This window comes from Rousettus aegyptiacus, unplaced genomic scaffold, assembly GCF_014176215.1.
Source record: "Rousettus aegyptiacus isolate mRouAeg1 unplaced genomic scaffold, mRouAeg1.p scaffold_m13_p_1, whole genome shotgun sequence".
NCBI lineage: Eukaryota > Metazoa > Chordata > Mammalia > Chiroptera > Pteropodidae > Rousettus > Rousettus aegyptiacus.
This window is the reverse complement of record NW_023416284.1, coordinates 58909952-58925687: the sequence shown is the minus strand read 5'-3', so window position 1 is coordinate 58925687 and position 15736 is coordinate 58909952. Positions and strand designations below refer to the sequence as shown.

The following is a 15736-nucleotide window of genomic DNA, read 5'->3' as shown; positions in this document are numbered from 1 at the left end:
TACGAATCAAAAAACATGTGTCTATTCCCCTTATGAACTGATTTAGCCAAATATGCCTTTCTCTAAGAAACATCCAAAAAATAACTTTGTCTGGAAAGAGAACATTCATTTGATGAGAATTCCTGTTTGATGACATTTGAGGCATATTTTCAGGTTCTTTTAAATAGACCCTTCCTTAAGTAGATATAGGTATGTACTTGTTACATATTTCAGTCTCTCTCACCAGAATGTAAACCCTGGAGGGACATGTCTTATTCACTGTTATATCCTCAGTTTAATAAATGTTTTCGATAAACACAGATATAAATACAGAGATGACGGTGTAAAAATATTCTTTAAAAAATTAAAGGATCACAGTATTTTTATGTAACACTCCTGACCACAGTTAGCTTTATGAACGTCTTTTAAGGGAAAAAAAGGCCTTTATCTTTTGAAATGGACCACGTTTAGGCAGTCTTCAGAAAGACATGGCCTACTAATCTATTATTTGTAAAGAAATAAAGGATCAACAAACATTACACTCACTTGAAGACATTAAGGTTAGATTCACTTGTTTTAAAAAAGGACACAGTCATAATTCATAACAAATTTTTAAAAACACACTTTTGAGAGTCTTATGCTTGTAGCTCTAACGGAGCAATTAGTACTAGGCTTAAGCTCTCTCACCTAAAACAAAGCAGGACCCGCAAGAAATGCATGTCGAATATAAGACACTAATAGGTAAAAAGTCAAAGGATAAAAAAAGATACCATGTTAACACTAGTCAAAAGAAAGCTGGATGGCCATAGTAATATTAGACAAGGTAGATTTCAGAGTACAGGATATTACTGATTCATCAAGAGGATATTACAATCTTAAATATTTATATATCTAAAATGACGTGAAGCTCAACACCTTTAGTCATTAGGTAAAAGTAAATGAGATATCACTTCACACATTATAGAATGATTAAATTAAAAAGACTAATCATACCAACCATTAGTGAGGATATGGAAAAGCTGGAACCTTCATACACTGCTGGTGGAAATGTAAATGGTACAACCACTTTGGAAAACATTGGCAGTTTCTTAAAAAGTTAAGCATAAACCTACCATATGATCTAATCATTCCATTCCTAGGCATTTACTCAAGACAAATGAAAGCATAAGTCCATACAAAGACTCATATATGAACGTTCATGGAAACTTGATTTGCAATAGCTTTAAGCTAAAAACAATCCAAATGTCCATCACCAGGTGAACAGGTAGATATGTATGATATATTCGTACACTGAAATACTTCTCTGGAAAAAAAAGGAATAAACTGTTCATACACATAGCAACATGGATGAATCTCCAAATAATTACACTGATTGAAAGAAGCCAGACTAAAAAAAGTGTACATATTGTATGATCTATATAAAATTCTAGAAAATGCAAACTGATATATAGGGACAGAAAGCAAGCAGATGAACAGCAGCTTGCGGGTAAAAGTGAGGGAGGGATTACAAAGGGAATCCTATATGAGTTAAATTTTGGGAGTGACGGGTATGTTCGTTATCTTGATCATAGTGAGGGTTTCATGGGTTTTTAATATGTCAAAACATATTAAATTAAACACTTTAACATGTGCATTTTGTTGTATGTCAATTATACCTCAATAAAGTTGTTTAAAAGATATAATGACATCTTTACTATAAACTGAATGAAAGCAGTAACATCCTCATAATCATCTCTTTTCATTAGGTTAAAAAATAATATTAGGACATTTAATAAGTTATCTTTTTACAAGTTACATTAACTTCATTTATTTTTTGCTTTCTTAATTGTGAAATGATAATGAAAATTCCCAGTTGTACCCCCAGGGTCTAGCAGAAAATAGTACCTGACCCTTGGCTGGAATTCAGCTAATTGTAACCAATAATCAAATACAAACAGAGGAGGAGGGAGCTCACCTTAGTTTCTGTCTAGAATGAAACAGGCCCAAATATAAAACATGCAATGCTTTAATATTGCTTTGAAAATGTCTATAAAAATTTAGCAATTCCATTTTTTTAGCACAAGGTCTTGGGTTGTAGCTTTGAAATACAAAGCTTCAAAGTAAGTTTTGCCCAAGCTGGGTATTAGATACATAGTATGTTTTTCTTAGATGTCCCATCATTTAACTGAAGATTGAAAATTTTATAAATGGAAACCCTTTTCATAAGGTAAATGTTTGGAAAATACTATAGCCGCTGGTGATTCTTACACATTTTCATTATGCATTGTTCTCAAGGTGTGATATTCATGCGCATCTTCATTTTAGTAGTTTTGATAGCTGTATGTATATCCTTCAATTACTTCAACAAAGGTATATAGGGTGAGTTGAGATAGATTTAAAAGTCAATTGTTCTTTCTCTACTCAGTTTTATCATGGTGGTATATAAATATTAATTTTTCTATCATATTCTGATTGACAATGGTAATTTCATTTCTTAGTACTTTATAATTTATTTTTACTAGACTTGAGATATGTTCCATTATTTAGAATTATTCTTTGAGCACATGTATATACATTTATTAAGTGGGCTTCATTGAAATTTTTTAATGTAGTAAGTTTTCAAAAATACATAAATGTACTCAGTAAATGTTTGTGAAACTGAATTCTGTCAACTCTTTTTTTGTGTGTAGACAGTTTTAATGTGTTAGCTATTGCTATTATAGCCATTGTAAAGTTCCATATTGGAGCATTTGTTTTTCTGAATTCTTTTTAAAAATTACACTATCCTAACAAGTAACCATAGACATAATGAGCCATTAACGCTTAAACTATTAAACGTCTTTTTAATAAGGAAAGGTGTTACCTTGTGCTTTGTTAAGGAGATGGTCTTCACTCAGGCTTATCTTGACTGGGCAGTGGTCTAAACTTGTTTCCCCTTTAGATAGCCTTATCTTTTGAGAGAATATATGAGAGATTATTTCCTTATATCTTTAAATTATTCTTGTTTTTCCTTCTGCCCCCAGATTGCTGTTTTTCACCTCCCTGTTCTTCTCTCTTCTCCCTTCTTCCTGAGATTTCTAATTGCTTTTCCTCCAAGGAAACCACCTAAACAACAGTTTCTAATATTGTGCTACTGAAGGAAGTTTGTCTGGGCACTCACTTCCAAAATCCCCAAATCTCATGTGTTGTTTAATTTCTGAAAATGTTTTTGTTTTTTGATGCCCACAGCACCCTGTCTTCCTAGGTGGTCTCCCATTCAAGTACCAACCAGACCCAACCCTGCTTAGCTTCCGAGATCAGAGGAGATCCGGCGTGTTCAAGGCAACATGGCCGTAGATTGAAAATATTTTGTATTCTATTCCATAACATATTCTTATTGGTTTTAATATAAAATAATGGCTCATTTCCCTATTTCCTAAATCTTGCAGTTAAACGAAGCTCTAGAAACATGTGCAGGGACTTTGCATCCGCTTGGCACTGCCTGGTGCCTTCGGGAACACACGTGCCTCGTGAGTTCCAGAAGGGCCCTGGGTCTGCATCAGAATGGGAAATGGTGGCACTTTACATTTTTCCCTCATGGCACCCTCGTTACTTTTCTCCATCAGGATGTTTGCCCATATGCCATACACTTATTCTCAGGTGAGTTTTGTTTGCTTGTTTTGTTTCATTTTAACTATTTACAACTCAGTGAATTTTAGCCCGGAAAATTTCTAATCCTCTCCAATTTCTAATCCCAGTTATTTCAGGAAAATTCTCACTCCTCCATACTTTCTCCTTTATTGGAAGCAAATACATAATAATGTAATTCTAGTGATACTTATACGACAAAGGAAAATATAAGTATTAAGGTTGGAATTAGAATTAGACATTCCAAAAAAAGAGAGCCATCAACATTACAGTTCATTTATACTTTCTACATACATCCCACTACGGCCATATTTTTCTTAAATTAAAATTGCTTTTCTTGAAGCTCTGCCATTCAAGGTAAGTACAAATAATTTCTTGTTCAATTACTTTTCAGTTTTGTTTGGTCATAGGTGTTATGATACTGTTTCCTACTATTGAAGTGCAAAATATACAGAATTATAGATACAGTAAAGGTAAAATTAGCTTTTTCAGGCTAACCTAGGAGCCTACCAATTTTCAAGCCACTGATATGCAATTGGATAATTATCATGCAAACTATTTGTAGATTGTGGCTTGCTTATACAGGAATGAATATTAATTTCAAGTTCACAATAATCTTTAGCTTAATGTAAGCAGGCATCATAGTAACTCAATCAAGGAACTTATTGGATGAACAGATGATACATGAATTGTAAAGTCCTGTGTTAATTTGAGCTACTCTACTTTTAGGGTGTATGTATATCTATGCATATAAGTTATATATGTAATTTATAATATAAATTATGTATGTAAGCAAATAGGATGGAATAAATCCTGTTACTCACCTTAGAGAGAGGTTTCCAGGAGAGATCTAGATGCAAAAAAGTAGATGGTATATCAAGAGGAATTTCAATATTTTCTTCTTTCTTTTTCTCTGCTGGTTGGGGAGTCGAAGCTTTCTGTGGTCTGATATCCCAAAAACATATTGTGCTTTAAAAAAAAGTTTACATTTTATTTTTTTATTAAGTACAAATAAGAGATGAAGCGTTAGGACTACTATTCTTACTTCTACACATTAGCAATGTGATCGTGGCTATATTTTAATATCTCTGAAACTAAAATTTTTATAAAATGAAATTATTCTGCATTTTGTATTTTAGAGAATTATACAGTTCACAAGTTTATTTAATAACTATGCTGGTCTTGAGACTAATATTATCAAATATGACAACTGAATTTGGAGATTGACACAATCTTTTTTTTAACATAACGGCTTTTTCGAAATATAGCTCATATACTCCAAAATTCACACATTTAAAGCGCACAATTCATTGGTTTTAAATATATTCACAGTGTTGTGCAACCGTCGCCACAATCGATTTTAGATGATTTTCATCATCTCCAAAAGAAACCCTGAACAGATTAGCAGTCACTCTTCATTTACATGTATTCTTATAGTGAAAACACATACACACACAGGTGGAGTTGGGTTTAATGTGCTTTTTTACATAGTAGGCATTCAATAGGTGTTATTTCTCCTCTTATTTTTCTAACCTCACAGGTTGATCATAAAAATCAGATAAGATAATGTATATGAAAATTCTTTATAAAGTTCTTTGCATACATAGAGTATTATTTTCAGTGCAATAAACTTGGTAAAAAAATATATATAATAAAACCTGTGTAGTACTTTAGTATAAAATTGTCTTTGTAGTAATTATATAAAAACATGATGAAAGCCACAAAAACATGCCATATTCATTCCATAATTTCTATCACTGAGGTTATGGGTAACCTGATTTAATAAATTTAAGATATTATTAAAGATTAGATATGTATGTATTTAGATAAATGGATGGTAACAAAACTTGCATTTATGTGAATTATTTAATTAATACTAATCATTTAATAATCATTTTAATGAATACATAGTTAAAATAAAAATTAAGTAATTAATTTGATAAAATTTTGAGATTTAAATTAAGAAATTATAAAAATTATTAAAAATATTAATCATTTTTATGTTATCAAAACATAAATCATTGGGAGAATACTATAAATGATATAATAAGATTTGTTTAAAAATATAATTACAGTTCATGTAAAACTGTTTTTAAAATTACATAGCTCTTCTTGAATCTCATTTATGCCATTAGGTTGCATTATTTGTGAATTGCTTTTGCTAAATACATATATCTTCACCTGAAATTTTCTTATAAATCAGTCACACATTCTTAATTGGTGGAACCTTATTTTATCTTATTCTATATTATAAGACCTTTAGCATGACTAAGATATAAAGGTTAGGATTGATGAGTTTTCTAGATAACTAAAAACCAGTTTTTCTAGATGCATAAATCTTTCTCTTCTATTTCAATAACTTTTGAAGGAACTATTTTTAGAATACTCCAGAATATTTTCAAACAACAATCAAGGATCTGTGTCTTCTATATAGAACGTGTAATATTTTTAGTCTGTTCAATGCTCCTAAATGTTTTCCTTGGGTACTGAAGAACATTAGAGCTCTGCGTTCTGTTGTTTATAATCAGCATTATACAGTAAGCACTTCTCCGTAAAATAACAGTTTTCATTGTTGTGTAATATTCCATATGGCCTTATAGGTGCCGTGTCTGCTTTTGCCTAGGTAGCAATGCTCCCCACCACCACCTGCCTTTTTTCTTTTCTTTTCTTTTCTTTTCTTTTCTTTTCTTTTCTTTTCCTTTTCTTTTCTTTTCTTTTCTTTTCTCTTTTCTTATTGATTCAAGAAGAGCTATGTAATTGTTTTGGAGGAAAATGTTCCTTTCCTATTGGATGCAGTCAGGCTTAAACTGTCACTCAAGGTGCTCTGATATTCCTTCCCTGGCCAAAGGGGTGTGTTGATGATGTAACAGAAGTCAGACTCTCTAATGACACAAGAGTGAGAACTGATTCATTCATTTCCAAGGGGCTGGCCACTTATTCCTGCTACCTGAATCCCTGGGGCTCTTTCTGAGGCCTGAATCACCTCTTCCCCTGATTCAGCAACATCATTACTTAGTAGCTACAGCAAGATATCATCGTACATAGAACTCACTATGTATAGTGAGCTAGAGGTAGATTATGTCTTTGCCTTCAGATCCTCATTTCTTCTATCTGTAAGTATTTTTCAGGGTTGTTGCAAATACAAAAAATTTAACCTATGAAAGCATCTAGTAGAGTATCGGCATAAACATCCAAAAAAAGTATTTCAGATAAATTAATTTTGTCCCTTTTAGTTAGCCATAGTCAATTTCTGTTGCTTGCAATCACAGAACCTTACCCAATACATGTCCACAGGATAAATCATGTCTCTCCAACCCCCTGCCCATGCTAATGTTACTTATGCCTTCACCTGCCTTTCCACAGATGCTTCTGCTCCTGTCAGAGACTATGGCTTGAGGTGTCATTGTTTCTATTGGAGTCAAAGTTATTTGGAATGGTAAAGTTTTGTTAGTATTTGGATGCTAGGTAATACTATTACTCTTCATGTTTCCTATTTTATTATGAATTTTTAGTTCTATAAATTAGGAGATGCAAGTTTTAAAAATAAATGTTCTTCAACAGTTACCAAATTGTTTTTAAAAACACTTTTAATGAATATGCAATAAAAATCTAAAGCTCTTTAACTTTTTAAAAGCAGCTTTTCAAATTAAATGTTATGATCTTTGTAGTTGTGAGCTAAAAGTGAATATAAACAACACAAACGGTAAATTTACAAATATGAGAATGTGAAGAAGCAGAATAACTGTGGATAATGTTCTACAACACTAGCAACCACAAAATCAAGGTAATTCTTTTTTACAACATATTTATATCTATGAAAAGATCTTTTTAACCAGCAACAATCTACCACATTCTGTCCTTTAGTTATATTAGGTCTAATTACTACAATAAAGTTCATTTAAGGAACAGAAGAATACAATGATTTTAGAAGCATCTAAGAAAAAAGAATATATCATATGAAAACACATTAGGTAATGTTTAAGATAAGACATACCAATCTGCTGAACAGGTGACAAGTTGACAGCATATCTCACTTCTGTTCTCAAAGACGGAGCCCATTCTGTTAATCTGTTTTTTAAAAAATGCAAGAAGTAAGTTTTGTGTACCTAGAATAGTACTGACTTTTTTCTCATAGCTTTTACATTTTTTATTTTCTTTTTTATTTTAACTTTTATTAAAAGAACATAACACTATCACAGGAATTGGAAAATATGTTTTAAAATAAAATACAATTCTTCCGTATATCTTTTCCAGGTTTTTTTTTTCACAGAAACATTTTTACATAGATTTGATTGGCATGCATAAAACTTTCTATCCTGAAATTGAAATTATAATCTGAATGCTTACCTTTGTACTCAAGAATTGATTCTAATAGTTTTATAATATATAGGCGATGTGTATGTGAATGTCTTTCAACATTAATTAGTTTAGAAAACTATCCCAATTCCAGAAACATGATACTCTGATCTGATTTGTTGTAATTGTCCTGTGATTTGTTATTTTTATTTAAATTTATAATCACCTGAATTAAATTGTGTGTATAGTGTGAGTGGAAATGGAGTTCCGTTTCTTGGGTTATAACTTCCATTCCCATATGTTAAACTTTTATAGATAACAGAAACTATGCCTGGGCTATTTATTTTAGTCCATTATAACTTTTCAAAGTATTGTTGCTTTGCATAAACATTTGAATACCTCAAAAGGCTAATTACCTTTCATAATTATTCTCTCCTGTTAATTCTTCAAAGTACATACTAAATTTTAGTGTCCTTGAGTGAAACCTTTGGGGAGCTTACCAGTTTCCAAATTTGCCAGCACCTGATTAGTGAGTCAAGTACAGAATCCCAGAGCTGAACTGCATTGCAAATGCTGGGCAGTCAGCTGGGTTCACTCAAAGCGCACTCAATTCAAGGCTTCCTTGGCAAAGTTACATAAAACTATATGTCGCAGCTCTTCAGAGTGGCCTGCTCCAAATAGCTGACATTGTACATTTTAAATCTGTAAAGGCTAAGGGTGTAAATTATTTACACTCCATTTTTACATATAAAAGCTCCCTCATTTTCTCTGTTATATTAATGTTGACACCACCTACATGTTTTAGTGCTTTTTAAACTACGGACTTTGAAACATTGGCCTTACTCTCATTCCCAAGTCAGGTATTGGTCTGGTAACAGTGACACAACTGTTTAATGCCTAGTTCGTGGTTATTGCACAATTTAAATATAAATGTATTGGCTTTAAAAAAAAATCTTTCAAAAATTTACAATCCAGAAGAAAACTATGAAGCCATTAAGACTCACCTCAAATTTGTCAGACAGCCAATGTATATCTGTAATCACTTTCTTATGTCCATTTTCTATTGAAGAGACTGCGCTGTGTCTGATATACATTGCTTCTTTATTACTGTCTGGTTCAAGTAGAAACATGGGCTGGAAAAATGTTTTAAAAAGTTATGTGCTAATTTCAGAGCCGACAAATGAATTCATACTTTACTTATCGTTCCAATTAAAATTAATAACTTAGAGAAATACTAGTTCAAGGAAAAGAATAAATTGGTGTTCCTATGTATCATAACAAAAATTGTTGACCCACATCCTAGAATCAATGAGAGCCCATTTTTGAAGGAGTGTGTGTGTGTGTGTGTGTGTGTGTGTGTGTGTTGCATGCACAGAAGGCCACATCTCATTATTTTCCGTGAGAGACTTGTTGATGTTGAGGTCAAAGAGGTAGGGATGGAGATGTACAAAAGTGGGTAAGTACTGAGTTAGGAGCTGAGGAACCTTTTTCTAACCTATTTAGCAGAACCTGCAGCTTCATAAAATCATAGTATATTATCATCAGAAAGAATTGTCCACTCTTCATTTTATACATGAAAAAACTGATGCTTGTTGAGGTGAGAGACATGTGGGAACTCACAGGGACTACGATCCAGATCCCGGGTACGGGGCTCTTTCAATGACATCATTTGGTCGCTTTGTTTTATTTAAGGACAATAACAACAAAAAAGGACTTAACATCCTGGGATAGAAAGTGCAACCTGTTCTGTGGTGGTTTTAATCAAGGCCTGTGTAAAAGTGATTCAAAACAATGTCTACAGCAGATGCGAACACTCAGGAAATAGCACTTTTATTTTCTATCGAGGTTTTTGTTTAGCTTGCAACTCTGTTAACACTTTCTGATAAACTTCTGAATGGAAAAAAAAAAACTTGCAAGAGAAAAACTGTAAAAAGTTAACCTTGAGTGTGGCTTTTTTACTTCTACTACCACCCGTCTTAATGTTTTCGATGCGTTCTGCGTGTGCGGTAATATCCCACATGACAATCTGAAACAGAAATAAATGTTATTACAACATTTTTTCAGGAGTAAAGATTTCTTTAAACTTACTTGTATTGGTATGCACTCTGATCGTCAATCACCCTGGAGGATAATCAAGCTTAGCCTACATCTTAGGGTATTTCAGCAGCTTTTTAAAACCAATATAAAAAGAATGTTTTCTTCTCTATAAAAGCGTTTTCGGCACTGTGATTTTGGTGGTTGTGTGAATTTATGCTAGCATTTTTAAAAAATACAAGATAAGCATCATGTAATACCCTCTGCTTTGGGAAGCATTCATCCTCTGTTTTAGGGGAATGTGCTATGATTGTGGAGACAACTGCTTTAGACCCAGGGGAAAAAGCCTGTTTTTCAGAATTAAATACAAATACCCAATTGTCCAAAAAAGGCTAAGAAATGATGATTTCTACTTAATTGGATATTATGGCCCACGCCAAATTTGATTACACATGAATGATTATTTTTAGAAAAATCAGGATAAAGTAAAATATGCAACATTAAATTAGATTAATTTTCAATAATTAAAAGTCACTTCAGTACACTGAAATGTTAATAAAATGTCAAGATTACAGAATTATGAGTGCCTTTAATTTCACATTTGCTTTTCTAAAATATTCTAAGACAAAGTTGTGTTAATTTTGTAATTAGTGAAAAAGGCATATCAGGATTTGCAGGGCTTGGAGCATAGTCTCCTGGGTCATCATTATGACCACCAATTCTTGTTCAACTAAGGAAGAAAATTTGTTTTCCTGAATGTTTTTGGATAAATGGGCATGGATGCTACAGATATTTAAATTTTAAGCACAAGGAAGTTTCACTAGCCTCACCAAAAAGAATGTATACCCTTTGAATGGTCAAATTCACTGGATTTCATAATTAATTTTAATTTTGATCATAAAATAGCTTTAAGATTTTTGTTTTGCTTTATTGGAGAAACAGGCAATTGGGAGACAGGATCTAATTTTATATAAATTATATAAATTAGATAACTTAAATTATATATTAAAAAAGGTCCCTTGACCAAGCGGTATTAATGCTTGTGGTTTTTGGTGGTGGTTCTTCCGTAAAATCTTGTACAATGTTATGTTCTATCTCAGCAACACAAATAGATTTGACCTGGTTTTGTTCCAGTTATTGTGACTGGGTTACCCTGTTGACACCTCAAGACCCAATACCATCTATCTATCTATCTATCTATCTACCTACCTATCCATTCGTTCATTCATTCACTCATTCATTCATTTATAGTAGGCAGGTTTAAAATTTTTATTTTATTTTTAAAAATTCTTATACCGCTATCTCCAATACACCTTTATGTCCTAGTTCCTGGCATGGTAATTGGCACCCAATTGGCATGACTTCCTTCTGCTGACCTGAATCCTTAAGTTCACAAACCTACCAGTTATGAGAATGTAAAGTATAGCATAGGGAATATAGTTGATAATATTTTATAATTATGTATGGTGTCAGATGGACACTAGATTTATTGGGGTGATCACTTAATAAGTTATATAAATGAATAATCACTATGTTGTACACCTAAAACTAATATAATATTGTATGCAAACTACAATTGAAAAATAAAAAAGTTATTTAAAAAATTTACCAATCAAAACATATTACAGAATGGTGTCTAAATTAATAAGCAGCTGAAAAAAAAATCTGTACATACTTGCCCATTTATGCAGCCTCCAGCAATGATATTGGGGTTAGTCGGACAGAACTTGAAGCAGAAGATGTCATCTGGGCTTTCCAGCATTAACTAAGGTAAACCCCACAAATTCAAGAGAGAGTGAGAAAACCTATTAAGACCATGGCTAGAAAATAATAAGATAGTAAAAGTCTAATTTTATAGCTATTAATAAGAAACATGCACAGCAAATTCATTCCCAGAATTATATCTCTGAATAAAAGCTGCTTTTGTTGAATTTCATTATGGACACTGACTATGCGTAGGAGAGCAGGTATGATCTCAAGGAAACCAGGTCTCTTCTCCCCCACGCTCCATGGGTCATCTTATATAATTTTTTATAAACAAAAAGCCATAAAATAAATGTTATAAAAAGTGTAGAAAGTAAGCTTTGGGAAAGCATATTTGTTTTGTTCCCTGCTGTACACCTAGCCTGGCACACAATGTGCAAGAAAAAATAAAATTTGTTGAATGAGAGAAGGTGAAGGTATTGCTAGTGATAATTTTTCAAATTTTAAAATAATGCAGAAATCAGAAAGTAAACAAACTTAAGTGCTTGAGGAGAAGAAAGGAAGCCCTGTAATGAGTACACTGGTGTGAGGAGCAGGTGTGGTAACTGTAGTTGGCCCCTGCCTGCTGGGTTACCACCAAGCAAAAACATTTGCCTGGTTACTGTTCTTCTTTAAACATAACTACCTAAACTATAGGCCCCAGAGACCATTGGTTTGCCACTACTGAGCTAAAGATTGAAAACTGAAATTGGGTGAATTATCTCCATTTTATACTCTGTGGATCCTAGAGAAACCTCTACTTTGGAAAATAAAATCTTTTTATACTCTCCTGTAGTTTTGATTAGAACAAAGGCAAAACAAAGCATTTACATTATTTCTTTAAGAAATTACTTGCTTGTCTTTCTAAAGCTATTCTTTAAAATAGTGGAAAGAAGAGTCTTTCTTCTTTCTGTTTGCCTGGAAGTTCAGACACACCTCCATGGCATGGAATGGAAAGTAGTTCTGCACTACGAGAAAATGACAGAAAACTCCAGAAGAGAATGGCAGCATTTTTGTGTAAGTTGGCTTATAAGAAAGAAGGAGAGAGCTGTTTTGATTTCTGGGTCCATAATAATTAAAGTTTCTAGAATGTTACAATAAAACGGCCTTAATTCAGACTAATTAAGAGAGAAGAAATAAGAGGAGGCTAAGGTTTATTAGGGAAAGCCCTGATTATATAATACTTTATAGAAACAAAAAAATCATTATACTTCAGTAAATTGAAAAAAATTCATCTAACCCTACAAAGCGCTCTCCCCTTAGCGGAACTCTTCTTGAGTTCGGCATTATTTTATTTGGATTGCTACATGTTTTGGTTTGGTTCAAGTAGGTGTTTTTGTGTGTTTTGGTTTGGTTTTGGAATAGCTATTTAAAAATTCAGAGATGTCACACAAAATTCCCAATTATTGGATTCTATTGACAAGTGGGACCACCTGGCAACAAGAGAGCTGAAGAGCAGCTGTCTCCATAGACGGGCTGTGTGCCGCCCTCCATGGCCATAGTCCCCACTACTCCGCACTGCTCTCCCACACAATTGTCTTTACTCATTACCGTCACTTACCGGTGACCCTTGGAATTGAAGAAGTTCATGTGAAACTAAAATCTCTCTGCATTTGAACAATTAGTATTTAAATAAGGCCCATAAAAGAGTTTGCTCTTTAAGATCAATCGAACATTCTTCTTATATTGATTTTTTAAAAATAACATATTGAGGAGCATTTGAGAACTTGCTCTCTGGCATGTGTGGTCAGTTGGCCCAAATAAACTTTTATAAAAAGTCAAAAATAAAAATAACATGTTAATTTGTTAAATAACCCTTTTCAATAAACTGTCAACTTTAGTTTTGCTCAAACTGAATGATGACACATTCCAAATGAAGAAAGTATTACTTTATAAGGGTTTACAACATTAAGTGATTCTAAAGCACTTTGCAATCGAAACTACTAAACACATGAAAGTAGTATTTAAAATATTTAGATTATGCGGACAACTCTCCTTCATTACCTGAGGATGTATGGGATCGGAGAAACTCCAGAAAAGAATTAGTGATGGTTGCAGCAATAATTTACCAGAAAAATGGACTCTTTCTTCAAAGGAGAGTCGCACGGCCACTGACACAGCTATGAGCCCTGATTGAAACACAATTAGAAATGAAGATCTGCAGCAACTGTCCACGGAGAAGTGTTTTAGGTTTTGTTTTTCTACAGTCACTATTTATTTCCCTTTGGATGAAACCTGAGTAAAAATATTCTACAGGAGACCAAGAGTTTTCTTAGAGTTCTGCTGTTTAATATGGTTGCCAGTAGCCACATGTCAGTTAGCACTTGAAATGTGCCTAGTCCAAACTGAGATGTACCGTTAGTATAAAATAAACATTGGACTTTGAAGATTCGGTAAGAAAAAAAAATGCTGTAGTTTTTTTGTGGGTATGTGTGAGAAAAAGGCCAATGTAGGGGAGAAGGAAGAAGAAAGAGGTCAAGGCCCTCTCTCTCTGAAGTCTCACCTTCACGCATTCCTACCTCCCTTGTTTGCTCAGAGCTTTAAAGGATGTGTTTCTCCTGTCTTGTCCAGTAAGCAAGAGGCAGAGTGTTAAGAGGGAATAAAGTTAGTCTTTGGTGTCCAACTAGCCTGAGTCAAATCTAGATTCAGCATTGCACTGGCTCGCTGGATGACCTGAGCCAGAGCCAGTCACTTCCTAGAGTTGAGCTTTGTTCCTCTCCTTGTAAAGCAGAGGTCATGGTAGGTGTCCCACAGGGTGGCTGGGAGGACACAGGCTAAGAGAAGTTGTGGAAAGAAAGCTTTAGGCAGGTGCTTAGCACTCAGCAAATGGAAGTTGCCTTACTGAAATTGAACTAATTTGCGATTTTATGCATAAAAGCAAAGACTATTTCGATGTCATCACAAAGGGATCCGCAGTCTCCCATCTCACCATAGATATCGGGATGCCATGAGACGCAGGTGATCGTTTTCTCTGTTAGGCTATGAAGGTCGGTAAAGGACTGGTACTCCTTTAGGTGGGTATCGGTCTTGTCCCCAAAGGAGCTTTCTTCTTCTGCCAAGCTTTTCCAGTCATCGACAAATGTGTTCATAATTTCATTTTGTTGCAGAGCTATTTCAACACTATTTAGTAAAAAAAAAAAAAAAAAAAAAATAGTAATTAAGACTTTGGATTTTAGTATTTAATGATATGTCTTTCAGCAGCTCCTCTAATTCATTCATACCTAAAGGAAAAATATTCTCAATTGCATTTGGTAACTAAGGATTAACCCCACGTGGAACAAACAATTCAAGAGGAAAAAAAAAAATTCACGCAGTGTGTTACTCAGCACTTCTAAGAACTTGCTGTTAAGCTAGCAGGATGTGGTTAGCTGGCAACCTCTAGCACCTTCACCACCTGCCTCGGTTTCCAGGCCAAGGCCTACTCTCCCCAGGTCAATAAGCACGGCAGCTGTGGGGACACCAGGGCCTGGCAGTCCTGCCTCCTGCAGGTCTCCACTAACAGGCCGCCTTGACTACTGCCTGGGGCTCTCGCTGCCCGATCCTCTTCCCCTTCCTTTATTTTTCAGTGTGACCGTCAGTAAACCTCTACTTGAACTTGGTTTCATTCCCTTTCTGAAAAATCCCAAAATGACAGAAAAGGCAATTTTCTTAACCATATTCAGTACCAAATGGTCATGCCTACTAATTATTATACTAATATATAATTAAGATTATGTATTTGTGTGTGTGTTTATACATATACATATACAAATTCAAAACAACAAAGAGATTCTTAAGGGGAGATGTGGATTTGAGAAGTGCGTGTGTGCGCGTGTGCATGTGTGTGTGTGTGCGCGTGTGCGCGTGCATGTGTGTATGTGCATGTGGTGATTTTAGTTGTCACAATACCTGGGAGAAGCTAATGTACTTAATTCCATTACTAAACCTTCTGCAATGCATGGGACAGTCCCTAAAATGAAGAATTATCCTGCCGAAAATGCCAATATTGTTTTTCTAAAAAACAATCTGAGTGCTGGCTCATCTCTTAGTAGTTAGGGACTCTATCTTGACAGGTCCCTACCTTAAAAGTTACTTTAAG

General features: G+C 33.9%; 1 protein-coding gene and 1 pseudogene across 4 annotated transcripts in view; both read right to left on the bottom strand.

The window, feature by feature from the left end:
* The window catches only part of DNAI3 (dynein axonemal intermediate chain 3), a 79437-nt gene that overhangs the window by 24367 nt on the left and 39334 nt on the right, over positions 1-15736 (bottom strand). For all 4 annotated transcript variants that reach the window (XR_004955528.1, XM_036235747.1, XM_036235752.1 and 1 more), the window contains 8 exons: positions 14588-14778; positions 13663-13787; positions 11591-11680; positions 9821-9907; positions 8886-9014; positions 7580-7653; positions 4410-4554; positions 2822-2909 (listed from right to left, as the gene is read on the bottom strand). Coding sequence is in view for 3 of the 4 variants with exons in the window: in XM_036235747.1 (XP_036091640.1) it covers positions 2822-2909; positions 4410-4554; positions 7580-7653; positions 8886-9014; positions 9821-9907; positions 11591-11680; positions 13663-13787; positions 14588-14778 (929 nt within the window). In the remaining variant the exon portion in view is untranslated. The remainder of the gene's footprint in view (positions 1-2821; positions 2910-4409; positions 4555-7579; positions 7654-8885; positions 9015-9820; positions 9908-11590; positions 11681-13662; positions 13788-14587; positions 14779-15736) is intronic.
* On the bottom strand, positions 3178-3296 carry LOC118605266 (annotated as a pseudogene).